At 42.5% G+C, this 19,836-nt stretch overlaps 1 protein-coding gene across 7 annotated transcripts in view; it reads right to left on the reverse strand.

The window, feature by feature from the left end:
* Window positions 1-3,475: 3,475 nt before the first annotated feature.
* ZNF596 (zinc finger protein 596) overlaps window positions 3,476-19,836 on the reverse strand; it is a 65,310-nt gene continuing 48,949 nt past the window's right edge. Inside the window, exons 1-5 of one of the 7 annotated variants that reach the window (XM_011378427.2) lie at window positions 10,115-15,665; window positions 8,401-8,527; window positions 7,580-7,750; window positions 6,311-6,393; window positions 3,476-5,880 (exon numbers count right to left, since the gene is read on the reverse strand). In XM_011378427.2, coding sequence (XP_011376729.1) covers window positions 4,642-5,880; window positions 6,311-6,393; window positions 7,580-7,750; window positions 8,401-8,527; window positions 10,115-10,126 — 1,632 coding nt within the window. In that variant the 5' untranslated portion in view covers window positions 10,127-15,665 and the 3' untranslated portion in view covers window positions 3,476-4,641. Of the gene's footprint in view, window positions 5,884-6,310; window positions 6,394-7,579; window positions 7,751-8,400; window positions 8,528-10,114; window positions 15,666-19,836 lie in introns of those variants that run through there. The other 6 variants (XM_011378426.2, XM_023522325.1, XM_011378428.2 and 3 more) reach the window with 6 other exon arrangements.

The raw sequence follows: 19,836 nt of genomic DNA on the forward strand, positions 1-19,836 counted from the left end.
CCCATATACGACTGATAGTATAGAGTTCCCAAGAGAGCAGGAGAAAGGGACTTAGTTGGAGAAGTTGGACACATCCAGGAGCAAAACGTTTCTTCAACAGGAGAGTGTTGGAAAGTTATGGATGCAGAGATAACTGCAGGCTTCTTGGCAGTGAGCTGAAGTAATTCCTCAGAGGATCTAATTCAACTACGCAGTGGGAGGCAATCCCAGCCGTGGGAAGGAACGGTAACGCTATGTGCACCACGAAAAAGGCCTGGGTAACATTTGAAGTACTATGACGGAGTTAGAACTGGCAAGACACGGGATTGCCAGATACATTGGAAAGTTACTTGGAGGCGAGTCTGCATTGAGACCAGGCTCCACATCGCAGCCACAGGCTTTGTCACAAGCAGCCCCGGAATCGAGAATTTGGAGTCGCTGGGGGTGGTGTCTTGATCAGATGTGCTAAAGAGGTCAGATGCACATACGAATGGCTGGTCCTGTTTCATATCGACTGAAGTGAGTAAATGTGGCTTAAATCAAAACTCAAAATTAGGAATGTGGGGTGCGATGGACTGCAGGTCCCCAGATGGTCGGAGAGCCTGGGCATGGGGGTCGATTCCATGTGCCAGGTGGAAAGAGAGACGCTGTGGTTACAGGCAAGGTCTCTGATTACTCATCAGAGAGATGACAATTCCTAGTGAAACACAAGTGTGGCATGTACCCCTCAAGAAGGTGCAATCAGTTTAGAAATTAGAGTTTGGAAAACAATTAGACCAAAATTAAAATTTTAACTGTCCCATTTTCTAGTCATGCAATTCTGTCGTGTTACCAAAGCTGTCTGAACACCTGTCACAGCCCTTGTTAAATAGATAAGTGAACCCAAATCAGCAGAGGTGTGAGGGTCGGCAAGCCTGTATACATGTAAATCTGCAGGCAGGGAGTCACATTAAATAAAAATTTTATTTTCTCTGGAATTCAGCTAGAAGGGAGTGAGTGGAAGATGGGGAACTGCCTCAAATCCCCCAGCTCAGATGACATCTTGGCCCCTGAGCCTCAGTCCCCCCACTGGCACCATGGCAGGGCTCGCTCTGGGGAGAGGACAGGGCCGTCGCTGCCACGTCAGGAACGAGGTCCCCTTGTTCAGCTGCCTGAAGAGGAACAAATTAGGATAGCGCAAAGAATCAGCCACACACAGCATCTGCCGAAAGGACTTTATGACTGTGGAAGAGACGGAGAAGGAAAGGTCCAGGAGGGTGCGGTCTGACTGGTGGGCTTCGTTAACGGAGATGCCACCTGCCCTCTGCCATGCCTGCACTTCTACCACCTGGACGACATCGACGAGTGGCTGCGGCAGTCTGTCATGTGCCCCTGCTGCAGGAAGCCAGTGCATGTGGCACAGCCTTCATCCTGAGATGAATGGGGCCAGGATTTGTCTGATTTCAAGTGATTCATCATTTTTAGCTATTCTGATCTTTTGTTACTGAGCCTACATAGCCGGATATTGGAAATTAAGATCGTTCACAAAGTTTCCCTAAAAATTCCTGAATGGTTGTAGATCTGGGAGAATGATTTGTGATATTTTAGGAACTTAGGGGGAAAATAGGATGGTGTTTTTATGTAAAGCCTTGGCTGAGTGTTCAAAAATATAACTGTATCTTATTGTTTCAGTCCCCAGGAATTGTATCGTGTTATAGCAGCTACGTATGCTTGTAATGTCTATGTGGAAGATGAGGAAAAAGATAATGGTTATATTTCCCCAAAGAAATAACTTTCTCACTTCCTTTTGTGTATATTGCACATTTTGTTTATGGTTACTTTGGAGGTTAGATATGTCCTAAAATTATAACAATCTATTTTAAGTTGACACCGACTTAAATAACATTAAAACTCTTTTTCTTTATAGCTGTCACACACACACCGCCCCAGCCACCCCAGATATTACCATTCTTATTACAGATCACTTTTGTGATTGTCGTTAGACAATACTGAAGTTTTCTGTTCATAAGAGTTTCTAACTTACCAAAGACTGTGGAGACACAAATACACACAGCAGCCCCGGGATCCCACCGTATTGCCAGGCGCATGTTCACGTCATTCCCGACATATTTCAAGTACACCTCCAGACACAGGGACCAGACGGTGTTGTTGGAGGTGGTCTCAGAAAGCATCCTTAGTTCCAGATGAACCTCTAGAGATGTTTTGCAGTCCCCTCCAGGCGCCATCAACCACAACCGCCATGCTGGGAGCTGGGGGGCAGGGACAGACCTTGCCCTTCCAGAGCCACCACAATATTATTGACTTCAACTTAGCAGCCTAGGAACGGCTACAGAGGCCATCCCCCTCTTTCCTTAGGTTGGCAGGAAACTGGGGCAGAAAGCAGGCCTGGGTCAAAGTGGGAGTGGCCAGAGAGAGGCCTCACTTAGGAAGGGGCAGGGGCAGGGGCATGGTGGAGCTTTAGCCAGGTAGTGTGGGGCCTGGTAAGGGTGGGGCTTAAAAGATGTGGCCAGTGTGGGCAGGCCTATGTCTCCTGTCTTACCCCCTGCTGTTTCTGGGTCTGTCCCTTATTCCAACACCACCTATCGCCTCACATTTTTGCCTTAGGATTGTTGCCTCAAAGTGGCTTTAGTCCTTCCCCTAGTGGAGGACATAGGACCCTCAATCCATGAACCTAACAGGCCTTCTGCCACAGAACGCCATGACTCAGTCCCCGATCTTTTGCCTGAACTTAACAACTCTCCCACTCAGACCCACAATCACTGATGCCCACAGGTCCTCCATCTCTGAACCATACAGATCCTGGGTTCTAGCTTCCCACTGATGAGGATTCGCCCCTTCCATCTGCATAGCCCCAGCAGGGACCACAGGCCTGACTACACTGCTAATTCCACTTTTCCTGGGCTCCCCAGAGTGCCCGGTGGGCCTCTGTTCAATTCATTGGTGTTCCAAGGGTGATGACTGTTGATCTGAGGCCAAGAAGACGATGCTTCGCGCTTCACGTGCACTCTGAAATACAATGATGACACACACTGACCCAACTGTTACGACACCCTCTTAACACATACTAACCTAACACACTCCAAATGACCACATAAGATATGTTTACTCAATCATGTGTGGACCTTTCACACTGAACAGATACTTTCACAGATGCCTTTGCCCTACATGCTCTAAGTCACATAATCAAGGAGACACCTGTACGCTGATTAACATAATGACCACTGTCCTCTGACCAAACACAATAGCTGACACAGTCTTTAGAGAAACCTGGCTGTGCCTGTGTGTGCTTTGATAATGAAGCATTTCATATTTTAATATCAAAAAGGGAGAGACACATGGCAGAGGAATAAAATGTGTACTGAGTGCCTCCAAGACCCAGCAGACTTATGGTGTCATATGGTAAAGAGACAGGTGAAGACAAAAAAAATCTGCATATGGGTGTCCGATAAAATTGCATCAGCAAAAAAATCAGGTAAGTGCAAATAATTAAACCAGATTTCCAGGAAAAAGCATCAAGGTTTTAATGTGATTCCACACTGTTAGTTGTGAACTTTCCTATATAGGCATCAGTATTGTCAAAATTCTGACTTAAATATTATAGGTAAAACATAGTTTTGTGTTTTAGTTTACTTTCAATATTTTATAATTGACTTAAATACATGTGTTTATACCAGCAAAACTGGAACTTAATCAAGATATCAGATTTTTTTTTAACAATTAATGCTTGCATTTCTTCAGTATCAACCATTGTGTCTTTATTATTTCTTCCAAAATTCTGCATTCAATACTCCCAAAGTGTTTCACAATTGTGCATTTTATCCTACATGTTTTCAATAACAAATCTTTGGTAAACTTCTGAATTTTTTGCTGAATCATATGCTCAATGATTCTTTTAGAATTTTTTTTTCAAGTCCAAAATTTCTAAGGTGAAATCCACCTAAAGATTCATCCATTTTCTCCTCAGGACTGTTTTCTTCTCAGTGCGAGATCATTAGTGTTAACTAGGGAATGAGTAATCACTGAAAAGTTTCCTTCACTTGTGTTTTATAGGAGTCACTGAGTGTTTATACAGTGTGAATCCTAATCTGTTTTAGAGCAATAGTCTTGCTCTATTAATAAAATCACTTTTACCATTTTTCATAGAATAACTTATTCAACACACATTATCTGCTATTCTTCAAGAGGCTTTGTCCTCCTAGTAGTGGATTTTTCCCGCTTATTTCTTGTTTCAGTAGTTATCTGACACTAAATTTTCTTGTGCACACCAAGAATGGTGCTAAGTTGAATGAGAGTACACAATGACTCCACATCTAGAATTTCTCTCCTGTGTAGTTTATTATTTTGTTTAAAGGATGAACTATAAGTGAAGGTATTAATAAACTGGCTACATAAATAGAATTTATGACCTGTGACTTCTCCATCTTGTTTAACAACTAGAACTGTGTATAAGGACTCTTTCGTATTCATTCCATTTACAGTTTGAGTTCTCCTAGGTAATATATTGTCTCCCAGGTCAGTCCATTGTTAAGTGTTTGTCAAACAGATGCAATACATACAGATTCTCTTTATTTTGAATTACCTTTGATCAAATTAAATAATCAGGATGAATAAAGGCTCTTCTACATTGATTATAAACATATTGTTAGTTCAATGTCCGAGTTCTCAAGAGTGTTTAGAGTTAGAAGCTGTGGGTGGTGAGTCTTCCACGTTTATAACTTTTATGGTGTGAGTTCTTTCATGTTGTCTAAGGTTAAAATATTTACTGAAGGCTTTTCCACATAGATAACATTTATATGGTTTCTCTCCAGTGTGAATTCTCTTATGCAGTCCAAAGTTATAACTTCTATTAAAGGCTTTACCACATATATTGCATTCATATGGTTTCTCGCCAGTGTGAGTTCTCTCATGTCGTCTAAGGACAGAAGAGTGATTAAAGGCTTTCCCACATAGGCGACATTCATATGGTTTCTCTCCAGTGTGAGTTCTCTTATGTCGTTTAAGAACAGAAGAATCAGTGAAGGCTTTCCAACACAGTTGACATTCATATGGTTTCTCACCAGTGTGAGTTCTCTCATGTCGTCTAAGGACAGAAGACTCAGTGAAGGCTTTCCCACATAGATGACATTCGTATGGTTTCTCTCCAGTGTGAGTTCTCTCATGTTTTCTAAGGTGAGAACAATGAGTAAAGGCTTTCCCACATAAATGACATTCATATGGTTTCTCTCGATTGTGAGTCCTCTCATGTTGTCTAAGGTAGGAAGTTTTACCGAACGTCTTCCCACATAAGTGGCATCCATATGGTTTCTCTCCAAAGTGAGTTCTTTCATGTTTTCTAAGGTCAGAACAATGAGTGAAGGCTTTCCCACATAAATGACATCCATGCGGCTTCTCTCGAGTGTGAATCATCTCATGGCGTCTAAGGTTATAACTTTTACTGAAGGCTTTCCCACAGAGATGGCATCCATATGATTTTTCTCCAGTGTGAGTTCTCTCATGTTTTCTAAGATCAGAACAATGAGTGAAGGCCTTCCCACATCGATGACATCCATGTGGTTTCACTCCAGTGTGAATCATCTCATGCCGTCTAAGGTTAGAACTTTTACTGAAGACTTTCCCACATACAGGGCATTCAAATGTTTTCTCTCCACTTTGCCAATTATCATGTTGTCTAATGGCAGAGCTCTGAAACAAGGTATCTTCACGTTGATGACATTCATACAACTGACTTCTAGCATCAATTTCTTTATGTTGATTAACGTAACTGATGGATTTTCCGAATTCATGGCTGATATGGGGTTTCTCTCCCATGTGAGCAATCCCATACCGAGTCAACATTAAGATTTCAGTAATATTTTCTCCCAAATCATTCAATTCAAAAGGATACTCTTGAGTGTGAAATCTCTGCTTTTTGAAAAGAAATGAGAAACTGTTAAAAGTTTACCCACATTTATTCATTCTTTCATTCATTTCTCTCTCTATAAATATAAATTCTAGAGTAATCGTTCAATAATAGACTCCAGTTAAAACTGTTCCTATTTTAGTGACATGGGGTATTACCCTCCCGCATGCATTAAGATTTTCTCTTTTGTGGCACACCAACTGCAGAGACATCTGATTAATTTTTAGACATTATATTTCAAAGATTATGTATGTGAACCAGGATTATGCAACTGTCTGTTTAAAAGACCTCAGGTTATGGCTTTGACTTCAAGTTAATTTCTTCCCCAAAACCAAACTATTCAAAACTTTCTAACTCTAATTAGGTAATTGTGCCAAATTCTTAACTTATTCAATACCCAGGACTTTATTTGGAAGAACAGGTTCAGCTTACCACTGCATCGAGTAAGGATGTGTCCTTCTTGTAGGAATGTTGAATAGATATCATTTCTTGTTTTTTAAGATCATCTCCCCTATCTGAAATAATTGGAAAGAAATAACTTGATAGAGCTGAATTGGAATTAAAATGTTGAAAAGACGCAATACTCATTTGAGGATATTTCAAATATTAACACACAGATGGGAAAGAATGTCAAATTAAGGACTACTCTAAGAAGAAATGCATTACTGACATCAACAACTGACATTTTCAAGACTAGAACATGAGAAAAATAAAATGAAGATGGCAAGTTGGAGAGAAAAAGAAAAAAACATCTTCATAGAATAGGATCATAAAAAGGGACATCTTATAAAGGGAAAAAAAATAAAACATCACTTATCAACAAGTTAAGGATATAATGGACAGTTTATCAGGGCAGAAATAAGACAGTCCCAAGGCAATGTGGGTAAAACTGCACCAGGGAGGTTAATGCTTTCCGCCCTCATCCTCATCCTCAGCACTATCTGCTCCAATGTCCTCCCAGACCTCAAAGGTAGCCATGTCCTCACAGGCCTCAGAAAACTCTTCCTCCATGCCCTCAGCCATGTACCAGTGAACAAAGGCACACTTGGCACACTTCAGGTCAAACTCATGGTCCAGGCAAGCCCAGGCCACAGCAACAGCTGTGTTGCTCTGCACGTTCGCAGCTCACTGTACCTTGGCCAGATCTCCATTGGGCACCACAGTGGGAGGCTGATAGTTTATGCCAACTTTGCAGCCAGCGGGGCACCAGTCCAAAACTGGATGGTATACTTGGTCTTGATGGTGGCAATGGCAACTGACATCTTTGGGAACCACGTCGCCAGAGCAGAACAGGCAGCAAGCCGTGCATTTACCATGGCGAGGGCCAAACTGCATCTGGTTGGCTGGCTCAACACACACACCAGTGAGCTCCGCTACAGTAAGCTGTTCATAGTGGGCTTCTCAGCAGAAATGACGGGGCACATGTGACCAGAGGGAAGTGGATACAGGGATAAGACACCAGGCTGGTCTGGAATTCTGTCAGATAGACATTCAGGGCCTCATCAAACATGAGGGAAGCAGTGATAAAGGACACAATCTGGCTAGTAAGGCGACTGTTACTGTAGATTGGGCGTTCAATATCGAGGTTTGTATGACAGATGTCTTAGATCGTCTTGTCAGCCACGAAAGCACAATCAGAGTGTTCTGGGTTGGCTAGGTGGCGAGGATGGAGTTATAGGGCTCAACCACAGCGGAGCTCACCTGGACTCTGGCCTTGCAGAAAACCAATCCCCTCTCTTGAAAGTTGCTCTCTTTCCTCCGAAAGGGAAATCACATCTGATTTGTAGAGTTGACTGACTGTTTGTAGGAAAACGACATGTGGATTTTGAGCTCTGTGCTGATAACAGTGCGTGATCATCGATACAAGGTCAACTAATGAGGAAGAATGAGATAACCTCTGAAGGTCAGTGCAGGGAAGAGAAGGTTGAAAACAACATGGATTGTTCTTCACCAGCAAAACAACAGCTCTGGAACTTGTCCCAAAAGCTATTAAGGACCTCTGTCATTGCTGATGCCCATGTTTAAGTTCAAAGACAGGCTGCAGAATCTTCAATGTTTTCTTTCAGTGAGAAAACGTACGTTTTCACAGTGTTTGACTACTATACCCCCCAAAATCCAATAAATACAACCTCTACCAGAATAATGTAGGTTCTATGTGGAAAATAACATGTCTGTCATTTTTAAGACTGTGGTCTGGTCTAACCGCAGTCCCTGCAGCAAAATAATAATAATTTTTTAAAAAAATCAATATATTTACTTACCCATTCAAAAGCAGAACTCACGATTTTTGAATGGGTCAAGATTCAGTAGCAAGAAAGACAGGAAGTTGTGTCAGGAAGATTACATTCTATTGGAATTATAAACTAAGTATAAGTAAAGAGTGAAGACAATGGCTGTGAGGTGGTGGCAGAGTTATGGAAGAATCGAGACAAAGTGTGGAGTGAGACGTGGGAAAGCTTTTCCACATACCTGCCGAATGAATAAACGAACACACACGCAGGTAATGAGATGAGGAGACTCACCGATCGAGACCAGATGACTGATGTTCTCCAGCATCACGTCTCTGAACAGCTCCCTCTGGGATGTGTCCAGCAGGGCCCATTCTTCCTGGGTGAAATCTACAGCTACATCCTCGAAGGTCACTGATTCCTAAAACATTAGGAACAGTGTTTCAGACATGGCCATCTCTGCTAGCCTCTAGGAGAGGGTGGTGCAGGTGACAGCACTAAGAAAGTGGTGGCTGAGTGCACGGAAAGCTCAGACAGTATTGTTCTCAGTGCTGGCCTGGGCATCTGACTTTCAAATGTACCTATAGAGACAAACACACTGTAAATACAAAAGACTTCATTACAAAGAAATATCGCACGAGGTGTAATATAATATAACCTGGAGATTTCCCAATAAACTTGTAATTCTGACTTCAAAGCCATGATTTTAAAATTTTCACGTCAAAATTTATAACAAAACACTCTTCTCCACCAATTTCAAGTAAATCTACAAGCTCGTCACCGGGATGCAGTATCCATGATCTGCCACTTTTTGACCACAACTGCAGCTACATTGTTCCCCTTTGTCACCTCAGGTTCCTCATCAAGGAACCGGTTTAATGGCTGTTATGAAATCTTAAAGGTCCAATGAGCTAATGTGTAGTGATAACTGGCAAACAAGATTAAGTACAAGTTCTACGTTTATTATTCAATAAACGGCAGAGATTATTGAAGCAATGTCCAGAATTCCACAAAACTGGACAGAATTCAGCAGGCCTTGGGACGAGCAGGAACAGCCTGTCATCTCCACAGCATAAGGAGAATCGGTTCAGCCGCAGGAGCCAGGGGAGCTGAGACCTCGGTGCAGAGTTATTCTGACTCTTTCTGGGACTTCCAGATATCAGTTATCACGGTCTCTTCTATTTCTTCATCTTGTCTCTCTATTCAAGCATAGCTGAAGCCACTCGACTGTTCTAACTGCTTCAAGTTCATCAAAAATGTCACAGGGCCTTATGCTTCACTCTACCTCTTCTAGACCTGCTCCTCAACCACAGCCCAAAGGAGCGAAACAACATTCACTATGCATTGCTTCCACTTATCAAATTTAAACAAAGGGGAAAGAAATTACAGAGAAATTGCATGATTTGGGACATAGGTAATAATGAGAATTTTAGTTTTATTCATTTTCAAAAAGCACAAATATACCCTATCGAAACTTGAAGAGGTTTAAAACTGGAAACGACAAATGACTCCTTGTTGCCTTCTCTGGCGTGATCATAACTCGTTTCCCTCAACACTGATCATCACTGCCCCAGCACCTGTAACTGGGCTGGCGGAGCTCGCCTGTGGAAACATCCGCTACCTTTCTGCGCTGTCTGTTCTGCTCCTCATCTTTATCACCTGCATTTACTTCAATCCTAAGGCCATTACAGTCAATAATATGATTAAGGGGCACCTTTTTTTTTTTTGCTAACAAGGCCATGTGTTGGGTGAGAAAAAGAACAGCTCCCTCCCCTCTTCGTAAACGCACGGCTTTAATAGAGGCTGGACGATCCTGGCGCAGTGGTGGGAAGGACAGTACCACCTGAGGACTCGACCCAACACGACCATTCCAGTCCAGATCCCTGAGAGCTCAGATCCTTGAAAAATCTCCTGCGAGCACTTAGAACATCAATGCCTGTAGGATAAATATACCCATACACTGGCAACGGAGATGCAATTTCTGTAGAAAGAGTAATTCCCAACACACCTGTGACTCCATTGTCACTAGCTCAGCTGTCACCTGTCTTCTGGGTTTTCACTGGCACGCAGTCCAAGCAACAGGAGGCAAAGCTGAGGACAGAGAAGGACGGCATGAGACTCTAGTTATCCACAATTTCTAGACCCAACTGTCATGAAGTCCCAACGCTTCACCTGGAAGTAGCCCCAGCCCAACCAACAGAAACCGGCAGTATTACTCTCTAAGAGACAGAAGAAGGCTCGCCTCTCCCAGGGTCGGAAGGCTAGGATGACTGTTGCTAGAAAAGACTATACAGACACGTTCAATTTAGAGAAGGATGCGAAATCCATTGGGTTTTGTATGCTAATTAACCCATGGTTTCAGAAGCTTTTCAATTCCCTCCTCATTCCAAAACAGAGGTCCCCCGACGCAAGCGACTCATGTCTTCACTCCAGGAACTCCTGAGGCGTCCGTCGGGTCCCACCATTCTCAGCTGCACACCCGCAATATTTCTCCACCCCTGCCCTCTGGAGCCTTTATCCACTGCTGCTATTCCCTGGCCCTGGCCCCCAGATATACTTGTCCTGAGTTATTCTGTGTCCTCTAAGCCAAGTTTCCAGGAATACTAATCCCTCGACATTGACTGAGATTTGTTCTGCATGAATCTGGTTGTGAACTAAGAGAATTAAGAATACACTTTATGACAGTGTTATCCAATTCAGTGACTTGTTCCATTTGCAGGAATCAATGGCGTCCACCTTGCAAAGCTGCCCCTTGAGGCCCCCTGCACTGAAAACCAGCATGAGTGTGTGGACTGCAGACTACCGGCACGGTCAATGACCCTTACGGGCAGCGGGCGCAGAGAATCCAGAGCGAAGGGGTTTTTAGAGGAAATTCGGTTGTTCCATCTGATCAATTAGAAAAATGGTGGCTGGAATCCCGCCCTTCACTAATGGTCATTAGCTGCGACTTCCCCTGCTTCATTATTTCAACATGTGTCTGTGAAAGCACTTAGAAAATATAAATCCTCCCCTCAAACATCAATACTTATGCTTATTTCATAGACAAATGATGATAATGAGTCATTAACAGAAGCAGCTTTAACTCATCCATTTGTAACTTTTGAACAGAAAAGTTTTACCAAATGTGACTCTGCTTAGAGATTTATAGACATTTGCTTATTTATTCTTCAAAGTAACCCTGCTAGTTATGGTTCATTTATCACTTTAATAAATGACATGACCTAAGGTTCAGAAAACTTTAGCGACGTGGCAAAATCACACGCATACAAACCTACAGGATGCACATAAGCACGCATAAGAAGGGACACAGGTATAGTGTGGATTTTCCTCTGCCTTCCTCCTAAGCTCAGATCCCTTAGGGGTTGCACATCAGCACTAGACTTTACCTGGAATACGACTTTTGGCATTAAAATCCAGAGGCCCGCCCTGTTTTACAATGTATTCTCCTGGCTTTTGTACAAAATTCCTCCCATGCCCATGTTCTCTGCCGCAGAGCATGGCCCAGGTCCTAGACATCGGCCTCCAACGGCCTCGCTTTTGCTGCCTAAGCGCTTTTCCAAGCCCAGCATTATTTATTATTTCCTACGTCCGTCTGACTACCACATCTGCTGAACAGGATCCCAGCACAAGGTGATGCCCGACACCTGCTCCATGGCTGCGTCTGACTGCACAGGACTAGGGCGCTGACCTCCCTTTACCATGGAGTTGCACCTCACAGTAGCTTCGAAATATATCTGGCAACCCCACTATGTCTCGGGGTTAACCAGTCTTGCCCGCTGCCCAAACATTTCAAACGTTTCTCTTGCCTTTGAATCCCACATTCTCGCACCTTCCTCACTCTCAGTGGATGAGGCATTTATTCCCTACTACGATGTCTGACGCATGCCGACACATGGCTCAGCGTGATATCATAAGATGCACGAACGTTCCTGCATTACGCCCGTTAGCTACTGCCCCTCTCCTACTCCTGGCTGAGGCTGACGTCGCCAACGGAAGCCCGTCCTCTGGTCTTGTCAGGAACCTTCTATTATTGATTAAAAGGCATCGTTTCATTTACCAGCAACTTCTCCCTCTTGCCACAGCGCAGCCCCTCGTGATCGATACTCATGTCCCCTCTTCCCCCTGCAAACTAAAACCTCCTCTGAACGCGCTCCTCTTAAAACCCTCTGTCCTGTTCCTGCCTTTACGATCCAACGCGACGCCAGGGTGCCGCGCCACGCGCTCGCGCCCCCTCTCTGTCCGGCTCATGAACATCCCCAGCGACATCTGCAGAAACCAGCGCGATGCACGCGCCTCGGGCGTCTTGGAGCCACGCAGCAAGTGTGCCCGGGACGTCGCCGAGAGCGTGCTCCATCTTCTCGCTGTCTTCAAACCAAACTTGTCGTTCCGAGGCCACGCCACCTGAGAGGAACTTCCCATGCTATCCCGCTGGAGGCCTCGAGCCCCGGTCCCACGCCGCCACCCGGCCCGGCCCGCTCAGGCGCTTCCATTTCTTTCTCTACTTTTTCCAAGTTGAAAGTGACAAACTCACGTGGGAGTTCCGTTTCTGAGCATCCCTCTTTGCAAGCTAACGGGCACCCAAAATGAAATACATCTCAGGACAGTACCTCGCATCCCCCCAAATATAACTCTGTATCTAGTCTAGAATCTTTTTCATGTCTCCGCCAGACACCTAAGGTTTGAAATCTTGTACACTCTTCCAGGACAGCAGACACAATTCAGTATTCGATCGTTTCTCCACTGTTCACTGTTATCACTGTTTCCACCCAAATCTACACACACAATTTCCCACCCCATCCTGATTTTCTCCAATCTCAGTTTGAATGTCAATTCCTAAGAGATCCGCTCACTGAACTCCTAACAAAATTAACACTTCCCTTCACAGACTCATTTAGAAAGTAAAGGAGGTACATCCTTCCTGGGGAAGACAATCTCCAGTCCTCACCAGAACCCAAGCAGATGCGAAGTCCAGTGAAGCCGAATCTATTGAGGAAGCTGCCACAACATCCAGAGTTCAGAGCTTCTTTCTCTCTCTAGAAAACGACCCATTTTGATGGTGGTCTCTCTTTTAATGTAGCTGATAACCCATCAGCGTCGTAATCCAAAGGACAAACCTGATTAATTCAGGTCCCAATCGAGTTTTCTATCAGGAATGCCTCTGTGCGGAAGCTCTTCCCTTCTCGTTAGGTAAACTAAGTAGGTGAAGTTAAGGAATTCAAATTCTACCCTTTAATTCTGTATTTCTTCTAAAAGTCTCAGAAGCGACCTCCGTGCTTTTCCCAGAGGCCTCACCGTTTTGTGGACTGTGGTTGTTCTGGGCAGTGCTATAGAGCAGCGGTCCCCAACCTTTGTGGCATCAGGGACCGGTGCTCCTGAGAGACTCTAATGCCTAATGATCCGAGGTGGAGCTGGGGTGGTGATGCTGGCGCTTCGCTTGCCCGCTGCTCACCTCCTGCTGCGTGCCCGGTTCCTAACAGGCCTCAGACCAGTATCGGTCCGTGGCCCGTGGGTCGGGGACCTGCTCTAGAGAACCTGCAGCAAAAGGATCCATCCTGCTCTTCGTTTCTACAAGGACCTGTACTCTACCAACACATTCTCTGGCCGTAGGCATCGATTCGACTCTACATAAATATGTTTGTGTGCCGAATAAATACACATTCAAGAAAAATATTTTTTTAGGGTACTAGAATGTGCATTTTTACTACCAAGCAAGAAATAGCCATACAGTGTAGGTCTCTTCAACTCAGAGTTAGCTGAGGTCCCAAGAACTATAAGACTCTGCAAGCTTCAAAATATTAGAAACTCCCAGAGTAAATGACCAGTTTCAGTACTGCTTTCACTAGATTTCTTTTTTCCTTTTTAAAATTGTGGTAAAAAGCCTCTAACACAAAATGTACTATCTTAACCATTCTTAAGGTTCGTGGTGTTAAATACATTCATAAAGCCTGTAATCATCACCAGCACCCACCTTCATAGCTCCTTCATCTTGTAAAACTGAAACACTGAACGCATTAAACAACCCCCATGGCCTCCTCCCCCCGGCCCCGGCAACCACCATTCTACTTTCCGTCTCTATAAAGGGATGTTAAAAAGGAAACTAAACATTTAAATATCTTAAGTCCTGTCTCATAGAAGGACATATCACTGAAGAAAAATCAAGCAATATATTTGTTTCAGGTATACGCATTTCGTCCCATAAGGAATGCTGTTATTTTCTTTTTTAAAATTACACTCTTCTGACGGTAAAAAAATCTGAGTACCTATTATTCTTGTAGTAAACCTTTAGGTAATAAACTATGATTTTCATGCTTTTCTGTTAGGTTCTATGTCTTTTCAGTCTACCTACTGCAACATTCGCGAGGCAAGTGATGATCCCCTTTTGTCATAAATGAACATAGCTTTCAGGTCAACTTACAGCCAAGACGATATCAAAGAGTGAAATTATACTCATGAATAAAGCAGCCAGAAAATCTGCCCCTGAGGGGTTAAAAGTCTAGTTTAGAAGAGATTATTTAAAGAAATAATGACAAACATACTCTGCACATGTACTGAAGTATTTCATTTGCGGAAAAGCTCTCTTGAAATGCATGTATAATTTATCTGACACTTAAAAAGCTCAGTCGGGCAAAGACTTAGAAAGTTTTGCAGGGATGGAGCTCAGAGGTCTGTTTTTGTTTTTTTGTTCCAGATGAGGGAACAGTATAATATTGTGGATACATCACAGACCTGCTGCGCCCCAAGAAGTCAGAACACACTGGAAGGCAGCTGAGTGATGAGGTGGACCGGGGAGGGTAGCAAACAAGTAGATTTTAGGGACCAAAGGTCACTGTAATTAGATTGGTCCTTCTTATAAAGCTCATAGGTGGAGGTTTTTGCTGAAAAACGGAGTAAAATAATTAAGAAAGGTTTGATGAATTTTAAGAATTGGATGATGGCTGTCTGGCATGAAGTGTTGGTAGTAAAACTGTGGCGGCGGGGGGGGTGGGCGAAAGGATATGAGAGAAACAGAGAAAGACACGTTAGAAAAGCACCGAACTTCACATGTGGCTGGGTGCAGTGTGGAGAAGCCCTGTCTAAGAGTCAACAGAAGAGACGAGCAGGAAGTGCCCTGGAATCAGCGCTGGGTCACAGAGGCTGCAGGAGACGAGGTGAGAAAGCTCCCATCGTGGACAGAGCTCGCCCTGAGGATCAAACACAACGACGTCTTAAGTGCAGTCGGCTGTGCTGGGGGAGAGGGAAAGGTTTGCACCAAGATCCACTACAATTTAAGCCTCTGTGCAACAGTTAAGGCCAACATTTTCAGTGACTTTAAAAACATCTAGAAAACAAGGAAGGAAAAAAGAAACATGAGTTTTCTGGCTTTTCAAATTTTCACAAATAAAGCAGATATTAATGAAAGTTAAAAAGAATAAAGAGATTAAATGACTACAGAATGAAATGGAAAACATTTGACGAATCAATAAAAGTTTTGACAGGGAAATCAAGGAATTAAAAAAGACTCAAGAAAAATAACACCGACAAATAAAACAGACCACATTCATTTAAAAGCAGTAATTTAAAATGTAAGGAAAATGGGGAGAATCCTATTCTTATTAATTTGTATATGTAGGATAAATTAATTTCCGAGGAAATGTTATGAATATTCACTCACAAATAAGAACAATCTCATTAGGCAATGTTCATTGTTAAATTATATATCAAAATCTATCTCCAAAATAGATTCGAGAGTAAATTTGTAAGGTAAATTGCTCCAAAGGAGAAAAACGAGTGTTTGCATTAGTTAACCAAGCCAATCAAAATGTATATACCTGTACAAAAAAATTGGAAATGATATCAATGATGTTCATTGAGTATATTTTACAGAAGATATTAATACAATTTAGCTGTTTAACTATTTATTCTGGCCATTACTGCCAAGGTTAAATACTGGCACAACACGGACAAGTGCAGTTTACTGCAAACGAAAGCCTGATTCAATACTAAAAACCCATCACTCTCATACGGTAATTTTAAGGATCTAAAAAAATTAGATCATGTCAATAGACTCTAGGAAACATATTTTATCTTTAAAAATAATTGAAAATCTTTAAAATTCATGTCAAATGGTGGGGAACAATTCTTGTTAATCAAGAAAATCCTAGCAAATATATTGAGCAGTAAACAAAGAAGCAGCTTCACTAAAGGCAAGGGCGAGAAGAGGGACTGGTTCGCCAGCGCACAAAACCCTCAGGGTCAGGGCCAAGAGAAGAAATACAATATGGCATCGGAGAGCTGGAACCGTACTTACTCTCAGAAGGCATGTAAACTGCAAACCCAAAAATACAAGAGAATCCATTTTAACTATCGTACTTAAGAATATTTTTTTAAAGTCATCAAATCTATTCTGAATATACTTACATTGGTATTTCCTGTTTAGTAACAATAACTTACAAACTAACAAAAATAAGTTTCTACTTACAACAGCAAAATATTATAACTCCCATTTGAAATAAGTTTGAGACTCATGTAAAGAAATTTTAAAACTTTTTGAGGACATAAAATGACATGATAAAAGCCTGCCAAACCAGGCTTCTTAGACCAGAGGACACAGTCACACAAAAACCTCAGTGAATGCAGAAATTTGGTGCAACCCGTATTTAAAAGTCACATGCAGTATTTCACATAAAAAAATAAATAAAAATTTTGTCTCATTTTGAGGTTGAAGATATAGCCAAAATAATCGTAAAAAGGAAAAAAATGGAGGCAGGTCAAATTACATCTGAACCTATACTATTTGAAACTTTAAAACACATCAGATTAAACGGTTAAACATTCTTAGACAATAGAATGTTAGTACCGAATGGAACGTATTATTTATAATATGAAATAGATGACACCTTCCAAAGGAAAACACAAAAGCAAAGGACATGAAGGAAGGATTTTGCCTTCATTGCATAAACATTGTAAGACCAGACCAGAGTATGCAGAGGTGCGTGTGTGTTTGATTAAACTACAAAATATCAAATAGTATCTAAATGCACATCAAAATGAGTCAAGTAGAAAAATTCATTTTATATATACATGTCTACAATGAATAAATTTATTCAGTCACTTAATTCGTGAAACAGAAAGAGAAGCAAAGAGTTGTATTTTATTCAATTTTACAAATATATGTGTAAATACACAGATATGTGTGTATATATATATACACACACACACACATATATATATATATATACACACACACACACACACACACACACACAAAGTCCTGGTTAAAGCAGGGGGAGATCTCACAAGTTGGTGGATAAGAATTTATTTGCAGCTGTTGGTAGGGGGAGGGAAAAGGAGTCTTTGCCATAATTTATTGCAATATGAAATACACCATCTCTTAATCCAGCAATCAAACCTCAATTTACCCAAAGTGTAGGAACTCTTAGATATTTGCATAGAAGTCAGTTTACAAATCTATGACAATCAAGGTCTCCTTGGGATGGATGCGCTGTGAACAATATTAAAATCTCCCTAGACATTTAGACATTTAGAGTAATTCCAGTTTTAAACAATTACGGACTAAAACACACACCATTATGTGGAAGAAATGCTACTTTAATTTGTTATGGCTATCAGTTTCTAACTTGCCCTTCTATTGCAAAACATTAATATTTTGAAACCAAATATACAGATTTTGTTAAGCTTTCAATGCATTATACAATCAAGTAGAACAAATTTCCCCTCATCGATATTCTTTTCCTGGCTATTTCAGGTATTCCTGACTTAATTCACTACTAATGTGTGGTTTCTTTAGTCCTGGTCTACACAGAGCTGACAGTACGTCCACATCTGGCCACTCTGCAATCCCCACTGACCAACCACAATAACACCACGGACCCAGTCCTGGCCTTCCATCAATGTTGAGGCACGAAGCCCTCATCATAGTGGCTCCCACATGGAGCCACTTTATAAGCTCCCTGTGGCTGGTTCACAGTGAGATGGCATAAGTCTAGAACTGGGAGTGGACTGAGGGAACCTTCCCCAGGACCCTCGATTGTCAGAGATTAACAAGTATGAAAAACAGCATTTCAGAAAAGAAGAGACAATCAACAGATTAATACTTTTCCCAGAGAAAGAGCCAGTCCTTACTCCTCTTGATCTTCCTGCCTCCTCAGGCAAGATCAGTCTTGCTAAGTCACTCCTGAGTGTTGAGAATGTGTCATCCAGGTGTCGGAATAACTTCCTTTCCCTTTACTACAACCACACAGGTGGGGAGGAATTCAACACGTGGAAGAGACGGCCATCTGCTGTCCACTGAACCACTGGGGAAAAGGGATATGAATTCCTACAGGGAGACCATAGATGAGTTTGCCTTTGCTTCATCCTGATGAAGCCACACATCCCATGGCAGCTATGGATGTGAGTTTGTGTGATCCTCCCTTTGAAGTCACAGTCTTTTCTGGCAGCTGCTGAGCACTGGCTCACCAGGTAAGGGAGGGCGGAGCTCTCCTTGTCTCCTGTTCCTGAACTTCCCAGGCTCTCTCCCACTCCTTTACACCCAAACTGCATTCCCAGGGCCAACTGCCACCTCCTCATTGGAGAGATACCTTTGTTCTGTTTAGTTTAAAAAGCCCTGGTCTTTTCCTAGTTGTCCTGTTACACTGTGTGCTTGGGGGCAGGCAGAGATGTGGACTGGAGATGCTAGCAAAGAGCAACCGTCACTGGCCTCACAAGCACAGGATGGCCTCTACTGTCCAGTGGCCAGGCTTGCCCTTCTCGCTTCTGCCCCAAATAGTCCAGACCATATTTCATCCTCCTGAGCAAGAGCAACTTCTCTTGCATGGTTTTATTCATATTAATTAAAAGCATTTAATTGCTCTTTTCGAGATTATCACATTAGTACCTCAAATAAAATAATAATATCTAATTATTGGCCCTGGAAAACATAAAAGGTCAGCTACAGAAACAGTTCTGAGGGAAGTTTTAACAGATCCATCAGGAACAGACAAGCTCTGTTAGAACCAGGACAATCCAGAGCATCCTTCGTTAAAAAAACAACAACAACAACAAAAAACTAAGGGAATATGAAGGAATCATATACTTATTTGGAAACTTTAGTTCATAGACCGTTAAATTAAAAGATCACAAAAAACAGCTGTTGACTAGATTATGTTTAAACCTGGTTTTCACTGTTAAAACAAAACAAAAAAACAATATCCCTTCAAATTGCACACTAAAAGAGTGTAAAATTATTTACTACACACCAGTATAGACCGGAAAAGCTTTAAAGACTCATAGTCTGAATCTGACACAATTAATTTAAAAGGTAATTTAATGTGGAAATTTAAAAAAACAACCAATATATTTGGAATCTACCCTTCTATTGCCCCAACTGCTACTATTGGTCCAAGTCCCCTCATCTATGCACCCTATTGCTTGTTGCCCAGGTCACTTTTTCACTTTGACTATGTTCCAAGTCCACCGCACCCACCCATCGCCCGTGCCCTGTTTTACCCTTTTCTGAGCCCTCGCTCTCCCTCCCTCCGTCTCCTCGTTCCTCCGTCCCTTCCCCTCACCCCCCGCCCCCGCATTTCGACACCCAGGGATGGATGAAATGGCCCTCTGCCCAGCACGAGCTCGCCTTCCAATGGGACATCAGAAATGTGAACACACCCTGGCAGGCACAGCCAGAGGGGTAGACAGTGGACTCGGGACAGAAGGACACGACGTGTCACAGGACAGCGTGGGGATCAGGGG

The sequence above is a fragment of the Pteropus vampyrus genome, unplaced genomic scaffold, assembly GCF_000151845.1.
Source record: "Pteropus vampyrus isolate Shadow unplaced genomic scaffold, Pvam_2.0 Scaffold338, whole genome shotgun sequence".
NCBI lineage: Eukaryota > Metazoa > Chordata > Mammalia > Chiroptera > Pteropodidae > Pteropus > Pteropus vampyrus.